Source organism: Leptonychotes weddellii, chromosome 4 (genome assembly GCF_054177405.1).
Source record: "Leptonychotes weddellii isolate Sample4059 chromosome 4, ASM5417740v2, whole genome shotgun sequence".
Classification (NCBI taxonomy): Eukaryota; Metazoa; Chordata; class Mammalia; order Carnivora; family Phocidae; genus Leptonychotes; species Leptonychotes weddellii.
In genome coordinates, this window is record NC_138372.1 from 77,231,726 (window position 1) to 77,248,354 (window position 16,629).

At 38.5% G+C, this 16,629-nt stretch overlaps 1 protein-coding gene across 1 annotated transcript in view; it reads left to right on the forward strand.

Moving 5' to 3' along the window:
- Nucleotides 1-16,629, forward strand: part of PALMD (palmdelphin) — a 51,872-nt gene that overhangs the window by 9,796 nt on the left and 25,447 nt on the right. Inside the window, exons 2-3 of the mRNA XM_006732820.3 lie at nt 7,719-7,799; nt 13,983-14,107. Coding sequence (XP_006732883.1) covers nt 7,719-7,799; nt 13,983-14,107 — 206 coding nt within the window. The remainder of the gene's footprint in view (nt 1-7,718; nt 7,800-13,982; nt 14,108-16,629) is intronic.

The following is a 16,629-nucleotide window of genomic DNA, read 5'->3' on the forward strand; positions in this document are numbered from 1 at the left end:
CGATGGACTCTGAAAAACAAACAGGGTTCTAGAGGGGAGGGGGGTGGGAGGATGGGTTAGCCTGGTGGTGGGTATTGAGGAGGGCACATTCTGCATGGAGCACTGGGTGTTATGCACAAACAATGAATCATGGAACACTTCATCTAAAACTAATGATGTAATGTATGGGGATTAACATAAGAATAAAAAAAAATAAATAAATAAAGAGGCTTTTTAAAAAAATCTTTAGGAAACGGAAAGAAAATATGGATGAATAATTACTGTATCTCAGATGATAAAGATATTAAAAACATCAAGGCAATAGAGAAAAAAACACTTCTTTTTAAAAAAAATGTTTAATTTATTTATTTGAGAGAGCGAGAGAGAGAGCATGAACAAGCAAAAGCAGGGGAGCGGCAGGAGAGGGAAAAGCAGACTCCCTGCTGAGCAGGGAGCCTGATGCGGGACTCAATCTCAGCACCCTGGGAACATGAGCTGCCTAGCTGCTGAACCGACTGAGCCATTCAGGCATCCCAACTTTCAGTACTTCTAAAAACACCGGAAGTAAAATTTAAAGGCAAATAAGAAAATTATTTTTAACTAACACGACAAACAAAAGGCTACTATCCCTAATTCAAAGAGCTCTTACACATTGATAAGTAAATAATTAATAGGTTTTACAGAAAAATGGGTAGACATCACCAACAGACAATTTAAAAAATAATTGATACAGATAGCCAAGAAAATTATGAATAATAGTTGACCACATTAATCTCAGAAATCTCATTAAAACATCAAAATGAGATATTATTTGCCCTATGCAAATTGCTAAAAGATCTTTTACTTGCAATATTCATAATTAGTAAGGTTGATGTGACAGACAATGTTACATAGAAATGTAAGTTAAAACAACTTTTCACTGAAGTCTTTTTAGCAATCTGTATTAAGAATCTTTAAAACAGGGGCGCCTGGGTGGCTCAGTTGGTTAAGCGACTGCTTTTGGCTCAGGTCATGATCCTGGAGTCCCTGGATCGAGTCCCGCATCGGGCTCCCTGCTCGGCAGGGAGCCTGCTTCTGCCTCTGACCCTCCCCCCTCTCATGTGCTCTCTCTCTCTCATTCTCTCTGTCTCAAATAAATAAATAAAATCTTTAAAAAAAAAAAAAGAATCTTTAAAACATCCCTACCCCTAGGTAACTAACTTCTAGGGACCTATCTTGAGGAAATAATCAGAGAAAAGAGGTACAAAATTTACATACAAGGAACTTCATCATACAACTACTCATAACAGCAAAAGATTCAAAACAGCCTAAGGGGCAGGAAAAAAAAAGGAGACTGATTAAGCAAATTATGATATTCTGAATAAAATTTAATATTTTATCAATAAAATTTAATAACCTGAGAAACACTCATGACACCATATTGAGTGCAAAAGATGGAACACAAACTGTGTATGAGCCCCTGGTGTGGTTTGCACGTGTGTTTGTGTCAGGGTGCCCATCTATGGTTTGGGTATGCTGAAGAAAAGATGGAATAAAATGCACCAAAATGTGGATAGCAGTTAATTCTAAAGCAGTGGGAGTATGAGGGATTTTTATATTTCTCTTCAAAGTTGTCTGGATTTTTTTAATCTTCTACAATTAACATATTCTACAAAGTTCCATAGTTTACATTTATAATGAATAAAATTAATCATTAATTTGGGTCCAACAGTCCTAATAGACAAGATATTTCAAAATCTTGATTTGGTCCTCTTTTATTTCATTGACTCCTAAAACTAGCTGACCAGGAAGAGTTTCTAACAATAAATCTTCCAGCACACCCTATTACACCCTCAAATTCTGAGTCAGAAAGTTACCTCAATATGTTTACGTTTATTGGTTTATTGGATTTAATTTTAGTGTTCTCTCTTCTTATGGGGCATTGTTTTGTTTTGTTTTTTAAAGTTAAGGTAATCATTTTCAACTATATTTTTTTCCGTTTGAATTTACACAAAGTTCTGAAAGAATAAAATAAGAAACTTTGTCTAAAGCCATGCTAAAACCAAGGTATGCTGAACTTCCATGATCTAGATATCTTCATTCCTCAGTTTCTTCACCTACCTAATGGGGATAAATGTGGTCCCTACTTCAAAGAAATTCGGGGGAAGATTAAATTAATTGATACATTTAAGTGCTTTAAGTAGTTCCTGACTCACAAAAAGTTATCGGTAAATGTTCGCTATTGTTGTAACCACCATAATCTTCATCATCTGCTGATGTAGAAGAATTAAGCAAAAGAAATAAAGTTAGTTTTAAATGCTTCATTTTTAATGATCGAATGTTATCTCTTAGACATTGCTTGTCTAAATACAACATTGTTTAATAATTCATTCTACAACTTTGCCAGGGATTAACCAGTAAGTTCACCAGTCTTTAAATATTCATAATTCCCTTTGTCCCTCTTCCAAAAATTGGGGCATTTGCTGCTTTCAGTCTTCAGAGACCTCTTCTCCCAAGATTCCAAGGTTACTTAACAATAATTTTCTGTTATGTTGGTGCACCTGGGTGACTCAGTCAGTTGAGCATCCGACTTGATTTAGACTCAGGTCATGATCACAGGGTCGTGAGATCGAGCCCCACATCAGGCTCTGCCCTGGGCATTGAACCTGCTTAAGATTCTCTCTCACTTCCTTCCTCTGCCCCTTCCCACTCACTCTCTCTTTAAAAATAACAACAACAATAATAATAATTTTCTGTCATGTCTCTAGATTTTTCTACTTCCTGAAACGAAACCTATCAGAGTCTGAGCAGCTCTGTCTTCAGTGCTCTATTTCTTCCTGTGCTTCAATTTTCCTTTAAGCTTATTTGCTCTACCCTCTCCAGAGTTAAGATTATTCTCCTTAATCAAAAATGTGGAAGCAAAATAGAAATGGAATAGTTGTATTTTCATCATGTTGCTATTATACTATGTATCTCAGCAGTTGTCCAATGGCTTAGTCCTTTACCTTTTTGTTCTCAACATAACTTAAGGATATATAATTATTTATACACCCATGCTTTGTGTGCCCTCAATGTTTCTCACATGCTTCTCATCTTCACAACACCCCAGATTTTTTTTACCTTTATTTACACTATTACAAATAGGTACCACTTGCTAATCTTCCCTCTTGGTTTCATGAGCTCCCAATGATACCAAACTATTTGGGTTTGTTTTGGTTATAGTAACACTCTTTTCTTCTTACCTGAGATCATTTGTCATTGTGTAGCCGTGTTTCCACTTGTAAATTTCCCAGGCTTTGTGGTCTATCTTCACTCGTGAAATGCTAGTCCCTTTTTCAAGAATTTTTTTAAAGAAGTTTTCAAGAATTTTAGAAATCTAAGTTTCAGTGAAAACTAGTAAACCTCTATGCTCAGGATTCTTTTCTAGGAATATTGTGTTAGCACATATCTTTCTTTCCAGGCTACCATTATCTGCACATCACCAAGAAGTTCTGTATCGTTGGTAGTACTTAGATCCAAATAAGCAGCTCCTATTACTGTTCTTTGGAGACCTTAGGCAAGGAAAATGTCAGCAAAGCTAGTCATGAAACTATACGATACTCAGCTTCTAGCAGAATGAATCTGAAACCATTCGACTAATTGAATTAGCCTAATTTGCCAAGTTCTAATTTCTGATTTACCCCGAAATAAAATTCCATATGGATTCCCTTCCTCTTGTACTCCTTAAATGTAGGTGCTTCATGAAGGATCTGTCCTTAGCTCTCCTTCTCTTCTGACCTCAGCTATCCCTTCTGAAACTCCTACATCTTTATCTCTAGCTCTCACCCCTCATCTCTCTCCAACCATTGTTTCAACTGTCCACCAGACAACTCTACCTGTTTTCCCAAAGACACCTCAAATTTGGTGTGAATCCACCATCTCCCCTACCAAACTCTCTTTCCTTCTCCTGAATATCTTGCTTCTATTGGCAATTCTGCTCTACCTAGGCATAAAAGCCTTGTACTCCCATTTGACCCCTTCCTCTCTTGCATCCATATGTCCCACCAACTTTAACTCCTTGCTATCTCTGACATCCATACCCTCTCCTACCTCTTGCTCAAGCTCTCCTGGTCTTATGTATGAGTCATAGCCTAACTAATGATCCCCATTCACGTGCTCCTCCTTCAACATCTATTACCCAGTTAGGCTAGATTAAACTTCTTAAAACATGGTTTTAACTCTACAAATCCTCTCCCTCTGAACACTTTTCATTGCTCTCTATCAATACATAAGCAAATTCCAAACCCCTTGTCCTGCCATTCAGTATTTCTATTGAGGACTTATCCTCACCCTCTTATCCGTATTTTATTTCCCACTATTCGTATGACAACTTAGATTCCAGAATTGCTGCTCTATACAATGTACTAATTTTCTACTTCCAGGCCTTTGCTCACATTGTGCCCTTGACTTGAATGCCCTTTCTCCCCACCCCCCTCCTCCCCAGCAACTATCCAACATACTCTTCTCAAATGCTACATCACAGCCTCTCCCAACCACATCAGCTAGAAACAACTGCTCCCTATCTCCCCTCAACTCTCATAGACCTTCCCTGTGCCTCAGGAATGACATTTCTCATTTTATTTCTTAGACTATACAGTTACTTGAATGAATGATTTTCTTTCTTTATGAGAGTGTAAGTTTCTTGATGAAACTACTTCTGAATAATTTTTAAACATTGCACAACTTTTAACGTCACCTTGAACACAACGTTTGTACATAAGTACCCCAGTATCGGCTAAATTAATCATTAAATAACTCAGGATCAATCCTGCCTTCTTTACAGATTCAGGGATTCTGGAATATTGGCTCCTCGTCAATCTATAATATCTCTAAAATAGTCACACTCCTAAGTATTGTGCTGATTTTTATCAAGTACGTGGTTGCGATAATACTGGATCATGGATGTTCACAATAGCTTTCTAGTTGCACAAATAAATAAACTAATTTTCAGCATAATCAAGAGGTAACTTTGTACAGAATTGGAATTTGTGGGTGTCAACTGCTAAAATATTCTAAGTCAGACGGCTAAAAACCTATCTAGACAACAGTTCATTAAACAGAAGTCTTTCTTAGTTGCACATTAAAAAAGTAAACATCAATATAAGTTATTCAGAAGAGTTAACATTAATAAATATTAATGATGTGCCAGGTTATAACAGGTGTCTATAGAGATGCTCAAGCTCCTGGGAAAATTTTGGGAAGCAGATGGCATTTCACATCTATTTGTTCCGTGATAATTTGGAAAGGAATTAGTGGGCTCTGGTAACTTTGGGTACACTAGCAATAGAGCTAGATATGCAACTTAAGGTTGACTTATTTATTTTGCTTTAATAAAATTAAATTACTACCATCTTATTTTTCAGTAATTCTTATAAGTCCCTATGAAATTTGGCAAAACGATAACAACTTTTTGTTGAATATTTTATGAGGAAAAAGGTGCTTCTATCTTAAAAGAATCATGCCTATAACATTATAAATTATCTTCCTAATTACCTAGACTGACATAAGGGAGGTATCACGTTACCTCTGAGAGACAAAACATAAGCCTTGTGTTGCCAAAACACTTCAGACACCCTGCCTCTACCCACACAGCTTTCCTTCCCTATTACTAACCCCAAGATGAAACCAGCCCAAACTGGCTATTGACAGGGGTGGGGAAAACTTGCTAGGTTCAGCATTGTCTCTTATGCTTAAGGTACTCTTCTCGATGGGCTACCTGTGACGAGAGGTGGATGGTTACACACCAACACTAAATATGGAATGAAAAATGGGCTCCTTTCTAATGAGAGGCCCCACTCTTGTTTCCAGCCACAGTTCTTCATGATAGAGAGGACAATGAGGGAAGTTGTAAGAAGCTGGACTAATTTCTCACTCAGGAAAATGGTGTCATGAGTTGGCTAAGAGTGTGAAGGCTGAACTCAAATTGCCTGGGTTCAAACCCTGGTTGAGCCACGTATTACTTGTGAGAGCTCAGATTAATTAGTTAATTAGCTAGTTAAATTTACATTTCCTCTCTTGAAATGAAAATTATCGCAATATCTTTGTTACTATGACAATTCAATGAAATAATGCCTATAAAATACTTACCAAAATGTTTGACATAATACATTATAAATATTACTAGTATTTGCTCAATTACAACCTCTAGAGAGAATGGAGAACTGACTCACAGGTCATCAGAATTTTTGTTCCTAAAGACCAGCTTTGATCCAAAGAAGCGATACTGAAGACCACGCTAGTTGCCTAACTAATGTTTTTATTTTTTTTTCAAAATAGCTGCTTATGAAATTTACACAGTGGGATACAGACCAAGTCATATATTCTTCTAACACACAAAGAAAAACATGACATAAAGTTGGAGAGCAACATGTTGTTTTTCTTCAACAAATGTACCTGAACTTATACATCAAAAAAGAGTTTTTATCTTCAAAGGAGTCGCATCAGGAAGCCATGCACTTATTTCAACAATGCTGCCAAGTATTTTTGGAACTCTTCCTTCTAAATTACCTTCTGAGCCTGCTTCAAATTCTTTTAGTTGTCTTCACTGGCAACAAATTTTTTATCCTTTGGGAGTTTTCAATTTTGAAAGCAGATTTAAAATCTACTCTTATAAAAGAGATGGAGGATAATGTCACCTCTGGTCAAAAAATAAGGAAATAAGGGCCTTTTTGCGTAGCTTGTAAAAAGCCTCAAACAATTCCAGAGAGGGACTCTCTAAAACATTTCAGGCTTATGGAAGCATTATCAGAATTAGTTTGCTACTTTCTGTGATTAACAGATTATGTCTTATTTACTTAATTTTATTAAACAAATACAGAGTGCTATGCGTCAAACACCGTCCTAGGAAATTTAACATACATTTAATGCTCGTATCTTATGAGGTAGATTCTCTTATTTATCCCCATATTTCAGATGAGGTAATTGAGGCACAGAAGAGTTAAGGATTTTGTCCAAGGACACAGACCTAGTAAATGGCAGAGCCAGAAATCAAAACCAGACTATATAGTACATATGCTATATTTTCTAAAAAGTACAACCCCTGGGCATTAACAGTTATGCTTCCTGGGTTTTTTGAGGTAATGCAATTTAAACTTGGTGAAAGAGACTCTATCTCTCCATGAATTTTTTTTAACCACAGCTAAAAGCCCTCTTACTGTTAACAAGCATTATCTGAACCCTTTTTTCTCTATCTTCACATAGCAAGTTATACAAGGAGGAAACACTCCCACTTTCTAGCTTCCTAGTTTTCGAATGCTCTGTAGGCTAGCTATCCTGTTTTCCCACATAAGCAGACCTTTTACCCAGCAGTTTCTTCAGCCCTGTGCCAGGAACAGTCTCTCTCCTCACAGGGTTTCCTCAGGCCTATTTCAAAACTCCCTCCTTAAAATTCACTTTTTCCATTGCATCACTCAATAGCTCAATCTTGCTTGATTAATGGGGAAGATTTTTTTAAAGGGGAGGGGAGGAGAGTGGGGAAGGAAAGACATTAAAATATTTGCAAGTTCTCTCTGAAAAAGCACCTTCTTTCGTTTTCCATCAGCAAAATGCTTTGAATGTCTCACTTTGCCCCCCTTCGCTTTGAAATATGAGTTTCCAAAGCAGCTTTCTACCAATGCCAAGAGCGTACCGTTGGCCAGCCATTCGGTAATGACGACAACCCCAAGGAAGCATATTTAAGCAAATTGAAAAAATAGATTATGCTGGAACTTCTTTTATTTCAGGATAAAAGAAAAATACAGGAAGAAATCTCGCAGAAGCGTCTGAAAATAGAGGAAGAAAAACTAAAGCACCAGCATTTGAAGGTAATTTATGATTTTAATTTCATTTCAATGATTTTTATATTCAAATATCCTAATGGCACCCAAAATCTCTATGGTAAAGATGCTTTAGGAAGGAAAAAATTCAGCATAGTTCTACTAACCCCCTAATAATGATAGGGGAGGGCTAAGAAGCTAGTAATATTTGCATAGGAGATTAATACCTTCTGGTTAACATGTAGAAAACACGCTTTTATTACTTTTATCCTTTATTACTGAATTTCCTCATTTTCTTGGGTAACCTTGAGAATTCAGCCTTGATAATTTGCCCCCCTCCCCCGCAACACAGTCTTGCTTAACATCCCTAGGGATGGATCCAGCTAGGAAGTCCCTTTTGAAATCAATGAAAGGCCAACCTTCCCCCAGGGGGTGAGAAACAGACGCTGTCTGACCTGGTCAAGGATGCTTGTATTTAAAAGCTCAGTGCAATGAATCCAATATTGTTTGAATATCTTTTGGGGGTTTTGTTTTCTTTTGCCTTGCTTTGACAAACCATGAGATCATCACCAGAAATAAACCTCCATTTTTAAAACCAGACTTTGCAACTTCCATGGGTGTGGTCATTTTGTAATTAAAGCACATTGAGTTTCAACATTGTATTACGTAGCTCCGTCATAGGATGCAACCAAATGACAAACAAGAGCTCCTTGTGAACAGACTCAAGCAGGAAGCTACTTCTCATGGGGTCTATACATTTAAGCTAAACTTGCCAAATTCAGCTACATCCAGCTTTCTGAGGGATCAAGTAACCACCTCTGAAAAGAAACATAATTTAAGATTCCAATTAGCCTCAGTTCTCTGGATTCTGTTTGCTTCTTTGCTCCTATATAAATTGGCATTTCCAATGTTTGATGGATAACTCTAAAGTATAGTTAGCCTGTTATTCTTGCAGTGTCTCACACTGAATTTACATGAGTGGTGGGTATAGCCAAGAAATGCAGTGTGTATAACCAGAAAAATCAATGAGATTAAAACAAATTTTACCAAGTTATTTTGGTGAAACTCAAACCAAAAGCCAATTCCACAATAATTTTTGAGCTAAGCCATTTCTAACTCCATTTCTAACTCGTTCTCTCTTTTAACCTCTCTCTCTCCTTCTCTCTCTCTCTCTCTCGCTCATACAAACACACACACACAATTTGAGTCTCTCAATAAATTAATGACTGCTTCTGAGTAAATGGATAGCTCTCTCACATTCAGCAATTGCTATCCTTGTCCAGTGGGTAGCCAAACAACAGTAGAGCTCACAGTAGGAGAAAGGGTTAAATATCCCCTGCGTCCATTCTAGGAAGCAAGTTTGACATAAGAAAACTGACTCACTGAAAAGTCCATTTCTGAGGTGGCACCTCTTTTCAATACTTGCCAAAACCAGTCCAAAGAGGGGCGCCTGGGTGGCTCAGTCCTTGAGCGTCTGCCTTCGGCTCAGGTCATGATCCCAGGGTCCTGGGATTGAGCCCCACATCGGGCTCCCTGCCCGGCTGGAAGCCTGCTTCTCCCTCTCCCACTCCCCCTGCTTGTGTTCCCTCTCTCACTGTCTCTTTCTCTGTCAAATAAATAAGTAAAATCTTTATTAAAAAAAAAAGTCAGGGGCGCCTGAGTGGCTCAGATGGTTAAGCATCTGCCTTCGGCTCAGGTCATGATCCCAGGGTCCTGGGATCGAGTCCCACATCGGGCTCCCTGCTAGGCGGGGAGCCTGCTTCTCCCTCTGCCTCTGCCTCTCTCTCTCTCTCTCTCTGACTCTCATGAATAAATAAATAAAACATTAAAAAAAAATCTTTAAAAAAAAAGTCATACATGATCTTCCCTTTATAGGGAAACTTATGTTTGCTTTCTGCAACCCAAGAGACTGTCTAATCCAATCCAATCGGAACATTTATCAGGCTCTGGATTGCCGAAGACCATTGTGCAGATTGTGTACTGCACAAAGATACCCGAGAAAGGGGTGCTAAAACCCTGTCCACCTCGCTTGGAACTGTGCACGCTGGCATAGGGCTGCTTCTGTCTGAAGGACGATATTTCTTTTCCTCTGCACAAAGGTGCTATCCATTTTCCCAAGCTGTGCACTGACCCAAAGGGGTGGGGTGAGGAACAGCACTTTTTCTGATTTTCATATTAATGCCATACAGACTACCAGTGGCCCTAGAGGGCTGTAGCCCTTCTGCCTGCAACCTAGTGGGGAACTCAGAATTAAATAAATAATTAGGACAAGTTAAAAGATGATTTTTTTTAATTTAAATAAGAATATAAGGAGTAACTCTTTAATCTGAGGTGGTCGAAGCAGGTCTGTTAAAGGTGTGGGATTTAAGCTGAGTCTTAACTGATAGATAGGATTTATATAGGTGTGTATAGAGCCTTTTAGTCAAAAAACATTTATTAATTACCTATTATGTGTAAGGTACTAAGCAGGACACTAAGAATACACAATAAAGTTTGACCTCTGTCCTTAAAAAGAGAACTGACCCAGAACCCTGAGACGACCCACACACCGTGATGAGCAGTGTATGCAAGGCACAATCTGCAAAAGCAACACAAAGGAAAGAGTCGCTGTTTGCAATGTGTTTTGCAGAAAATGGTTGGCTGCACCAAACAGCAACTAGGCACCATTACAAATGGGGGTCAGAAATGTGCAGAAGTATTTTTTTAAAGATTTATTTATTTATTTGAGAGAGAGAGAACAGAGTGGGAGGCACAGAGGGTGAAGGAGAGAGAGTCTCAAGCAGAGTCCCCGCTGAGCACCGAGCCCCACGCAGGGCTCAATCTCATGACCCTGAGATCACGACCTGAGCGGAAACCAAGACTCTGAGGCTTAACTGACTGCACCTCCCAGGCGTCCCAGAAGTATTTTTAAAATTGATTCTGCAATACCCTCACCAAGTCAGGAAAGCCCTATCGGCCTCTACAGTTACCAGTCCTTCTTTTATTTTCTTCTTCATCCGTCTCCATTCCACTGACTGTCCTCAGCACTTTCCTGATTGCAAACTATTTCGTTACACTTCAATGACACACTCTAAACAACACAAACACAAACATTTACAAAGCGCTCCTCTGTATCATTAGTACATACCTTGCAAAATAATAGTAGTAACTCTGATATTCGTTGGCTCTGGAACCTGGCAATCATACCAATGACATGCTAGAAAGGGAGTTTCCAGGGATATGAGGAGCATTCTAACTTTGAAACATTTCTGAGATTTGTACACTATGGGTCTCCTCACCTAGTAACATGATCACAGTCTGCCACCAAGAAACACAAACTACACTCAGCTTAGAAAACTTTTCTTTTCTGGAAGTCCATTTGATTCATGGTATGAAAAACTAATTTATTCCTAAAGTATACTGTAATTGCTATATAGAATGCAAAGTGCTTCAGGAAAGCCTTTCCCTAAAAAAACTGCCCAAAGATCTATTACCGGCATGTTCCTTATATTTTCATTTAGTTTATATCGCTTTTGATTCTGAATGTCGTTGTTGTGAAATAGATTTTTCATCAACCTCATAGATGAAATCACAAGTTTAAACTGAGACATAAAAACAAAATGACTGGGGCGTCTGGGTGGCTCAGATGGTTTAGCGTCTGCCTTTGGCTCAGGTCATGATCCCAGGGTCCTGCGACTGAGCCCCATGTTGGGCTCCTTGCTCAGCAGGGAGTCTATTTCTCCCTCTTCCTCTTCCCCTCCCCACTGCTCCTGCTCTCTCTCTCTCTCTCCGTATCTCTCTGTCTCAATGAATAAATTAAAAAAATTCTTAAATAAATAAATAAATAAGGTGTTATTCCACATTTAAAAAAACAAAACAAAAAAACAAAATGACTATGTTTAAGTTGTTACAATATGTGATTGTACCGTATCATTTTAATTACACATCCAAATTATGTATTTTATATTCAGAGGCAAAGAGTTAATTCACAAATTCATTTTTTCATTTTACCTCTGGCAAAGAGTTCTTTGCCAGGGGTAAATGACAATTTGTGAGTTATAAAAAAGTTTTATGAGGCTAAAATTAAAATTATTCTTATTCCTAACCAGACTAAGAACCAAGACGATAGCCTCAAGTTCACATAATCACATCACAAGAATTATTCTCTGCTCTCTGTAACTCAACAACATAAGACTATCCCATCTAAATGCTTCTGATAGTGATATGGATGTAAATGACTGAAACTGTCCTCGTAGGTGGTTTGTAAGGACTATAATTTACCTACAGGTGTCCTCTGTCTTCTCTACTATGCATTAGCTATCATCACATTCCATCAAATAAAAATAAATTTAAATTAAGGTAAATTCTTAAAATGATAGTATACCAAGATTTTCTTGGCATCTTTGATCTCAAAAGATAAATCTTGACCTTTATTAATAACATTTAACTGTGTCTGTGGGAGAACATTTTTACAAACAGCCAAAGAGCTGTAATTAAGGGTTAAGATAACACTGAGGGAAAGAATCTCTGGCTACAAACTTCTCTTATGGGGTTTGTTGTCCACATGCAATTGCTTGAAACTCTGGAAAGGCCAACACAAATACGATGATCTGGGACAAGGTTATTACTCGATCTAGTGGTTTTCAAACTGTGTTCTGTGCATCCACGGGTTTCCAGACACCCTCGCTGCGTCAGCTAGAGCAGCCCAGTTTATATCAATCCTACAAAGTACAATTCCATTTAATATATATTCATAATCAGTGTAATGTTTCTTACTGGTTTGAAAACCATTGCCTTACTTAATATAACCATCATTTGGTAATTACCTAGCACAATCAACCTTATTTAAATTTTGTTTAAAATTCAAAGGTATTTATATTGCAGTAGGATTGATCCTAGCATCCTTTTAAAAAAGACAGAAGTTCTATTAACTTGCTCTCATTTTAATTGTGGCATCAGAGAAAGAAGTCTCAGAAAATACAAAGCTCCCATTCTTCTCTCCTCATCATTTTAGACATAGCGAATCCCCAAAAATAATTTTTTTTTTAAAGATTTTATTTATTTGACAGATAGAGACATAGCGAGAGAGGGAGCACAAGCAGGGGGAGCAGGAGAGGGAGAAGCAGGCCTCCCGCCGAGCGGGGAGCCTGATGCGGGGCTCGATCCCAGGACCCTGGGATCATGACCTGAGCCGAAGGCAGATGCTTAATGACTGAGCCACCCAGGCGCCCCCCCAAAAATAATTTTTGAACAAATAGTTTGCACAGGTAGATTAGATATATAGAGAGAACAGTTTTCTCCAGGAAGAAAAGGAGAAACTCAAACTCTTTGGAAATAATATCTAACAGTTCCTATGTAAGACATGGATGGGATGTTAGCTAAGTTCCCTCCAAATTTTACACAGCTCTCATTTGCTTTAGGTCTTCTTAGGCTCAAGGTCCAGGATTGTAATTCTTTCATGCAAATTCAATGTTTTCTTCCATGTGATAAAGCATAAATATTTTTTGTTTTGTTAAAGTTGACAAAAATTCAGCTCACCAATATTCAGACAGATCAGTAAATTTTGTGCATCATATTATCAGAACAAGTAATTCATGCTAAACTTAAGTATCTGGAACCAGGGAGGTTCTCAGAAGAAAGAAGGGTATTGGGTCGGCAAAGTCATAAATGCTGACCACACCACTAAGACTAACATTGAATTGGTTTAGGATACAATAGCAACCTCCTGTTTTGGCCACCATTTCAAATAATCCCTCCAAAATTTTTTTTGGAGTGTTCGCTGTACAATGTCATTGAGATGAATTTAAAAAATGGCTTCAAGGAGGCTTTTACTCCAAAGACACAAGATGTACAACCATTAACCAAGTAAACAGTAGCAAGGTATCACAGATAAGGTCCCCATACGAGTGCTAGACATACACAGAGAGTGCCACGGGATTCTGAAGGAAGAGAGTTCTCTGAGGGCGAGGATGGGGCTGTGGAGGGTTTGGGGGCAGGATGGAGATTTTCAGAGAAGGAGGGACCTGAACTAGAACTTAAAGGACAAATAGGATTTAGACACATCAAACTGGCTTTGGAAGGGGGTCACAAAGGGTGCAATGAAGGAAGATACCAGATTTATTCAGGCAAGGCAGTGAGAAAAAATAATTTCTCTTTACTCTGTCCACTATTAAAATTCGTAAGATTTCGAAGCAGCCAGAGATTTTGGAAATTATTGACTGATTTAAGAACATCTTTGTTTCCTGATATCAGAAAAAGGCCTTAAGGGAGAAATGGCTTCTAGAGGGAGTCAGCAGCGGAAAAGAACAAGAAGAGATGAAGAAGCAAAATCAACAAGACCAGCACCAGATCCAGGTTCTAGAACAAAGTATCCCCAGGTACGGCCCTCACGGATATACTCCACAAACTTGTTTTATTTTGACTTTGCCCCATGTTGCATGTATAAGAGCCATTCTTATGTTTAGGGTTTAATAAAAAGCAAGGCAATACCAGAAAGCAATAGAAATTTCACTATAAATATCCCCTACACATAGCAACACAAGATTTATTTTTTAAATACATATTAGTGACTTACCCAAAGTTCTCCAAGCCTATTTCCTCATCTATAAAACAGTAGTAACAATATCTATCTCTTACAGTTGTTGAGCAAATAAGCAATATATGTATTTTGTATATTGTAGCTAAACTACTGGCACATAACAGGTGATCAAAACACAGTCCTTGGGCGCCTGGGTGGCTCAGTCGGTTAAGCGACTGCCTTCGGCTCAGGTCATGATCCTGGAGTCCCGGGATCGAGTCCCGCATCGGGCTCCCTGCTCAGTGGGGAGTCTGCTTCTCCCGCTGACCCTCCCCCCTCTCATGCTCTCTCTATCTCATTCTCTCTCAAATAAATGAATAAAATCTTTAAAAAAACAAAAAAACAAAAAAAAACACAGTCCTTCTTCACAGCCCCAACCTCCACTCTCACCTTAGGACAGGGGACAACTCTATGGGTGTGTTTACATTGTCTCTCCGTCACCCCTCTCCCAGGCTCTCCTCAGTCACAACCATATTTTGGAAGAGAAGACATTGTAGGAATACTTCACTAGCATTTTCTCTCTTCTACTTCCCTAATTATTTGGTCACAGGCGTTGACCTCACTTCTCGATGTCCTCCCCTGCCCATCACACACAGTCAGTCCCGAGTCAGCAACTTGTGACATAACAAGGGAAGTTTTAAAATTGCCTTGGCTTAAAATGAGGCGATGGACTTGAAAAAAAAAATTGAAAAGCTGGAATAGAAGATGGGGTTATCAGTATCAGCACAAAATATAGATAGCATGGAAGAAAGATGTGGGAAATGTCAGAATCATTTTCTAACCTATGTGTGGAAAAAAGATGGGATTTCTTGTGGTATAATAATGACAGTAATTTAAAGCCTATGGATCTTTGAAACATAGGTAGCTTTCAAAATCTCACTGCGAATTTGTTCTCTTTAGTGAGAACTATAGGAAACACCTGGAAGGTGAAAGTATCCCATAGCTGTATGACTACATTCTGTCCATCCTCACCACACTCTGGACAGATTGCATTAGGCGTCAAATTGACAACATGAAGAAAAGCCTCCTTTTTAAACTGATTCTCATTTTATTTGCCTAATTTCATACACTTGTATATTTAAGAGCTAAAATCATTGACTACTCCTTCTTATTGACATTTTTTTAAATTAACAATTCTTAAAAAGTTATATTGTGATCATTGATATGTTTACATTTACAAACCCCTCAGTTGCTTGCTCAAAGATGTGAAGTGCCTCTGAATGGTAGATAACAAATACTTAAAAATAACTCAATGATTAAATCAAGTCTACAGTTTGGAAAACTTGATCCTTTATAAGGCGTCCCTTAGCAAGAGCTTCTTACCAAAGTCTGGCTTAGCTGATGATTACTTTCTCATCGTCAACACAGAACTCTTATCTCCGAAGGAGTTCTGAATTTAACCCCTGCATACCCTGCGCTCGGCAGACACCTCCATGCTTCCCTTGAGAGCCCCTGGTTAAGAGTCTTTGCCCTTACTGAACACCTACAACTTTCTCTGCACCTGATGATCTTTGAAGTGGCTACATAAACTCAAACTCCATTAACAACTTTGGGCAACACTGGAAGCAATTCCAGAGAATTTACGAGGGTTCTACTGATTGCTTTCAAACCTGGCCTGAATGCTCTAAGAAGCACATTAGCTTCTAGTGGTATTGACGGTGGCTTGCCTAGAGTTCCTATCTGACCAAAAAAAAGAAAAAAGGAGGAGGAGCAGGAAGAAGTAGAGAAACCATATTTACCAGCCATATTACCCTCCAGGTACCTTATATATATCATCCCATTTAATCTTCATGACCCTGTGACACCGTGTCATCATCATCACTCTTTGCACAGAGGTTGAAGAATTCACACAAGTAGGAAGTGGTGAATCAGAAACTAACTCATTGGACTGTCCGATGCTGCCTATAAAGTGACAGCACACAGCATTCCAGACCACACACTATGGGCTGAAGAGCTGTTATCTCTTATAGGAAGTCTTTAACGCATGTTCTGTCCCTGGGTTCTCCTTTGTCCAAACAGCTCCTACCACACTCCGGATCTTCTTCGGTGTCGCTCTAACATCTGTATTAAATTACCACTTCCGTGTCTATACATTACCCAATTTCTGGCATCTTATTATGACTTTACTTTTTTAATTTTTTTAATTGAAATATAGTTGACATATATTATTATATTAGTTTCAAGTGTACAGCATCGTGATTCAAGAACCCTATACGTTACACGACGCTCACTAGGATAAGTGCAGTCACCATCGGTCACCATACAGTGTTATTACAATATTATTGACTGGATTCCCTACGCGGGCTTTTCATTCCTGTGACT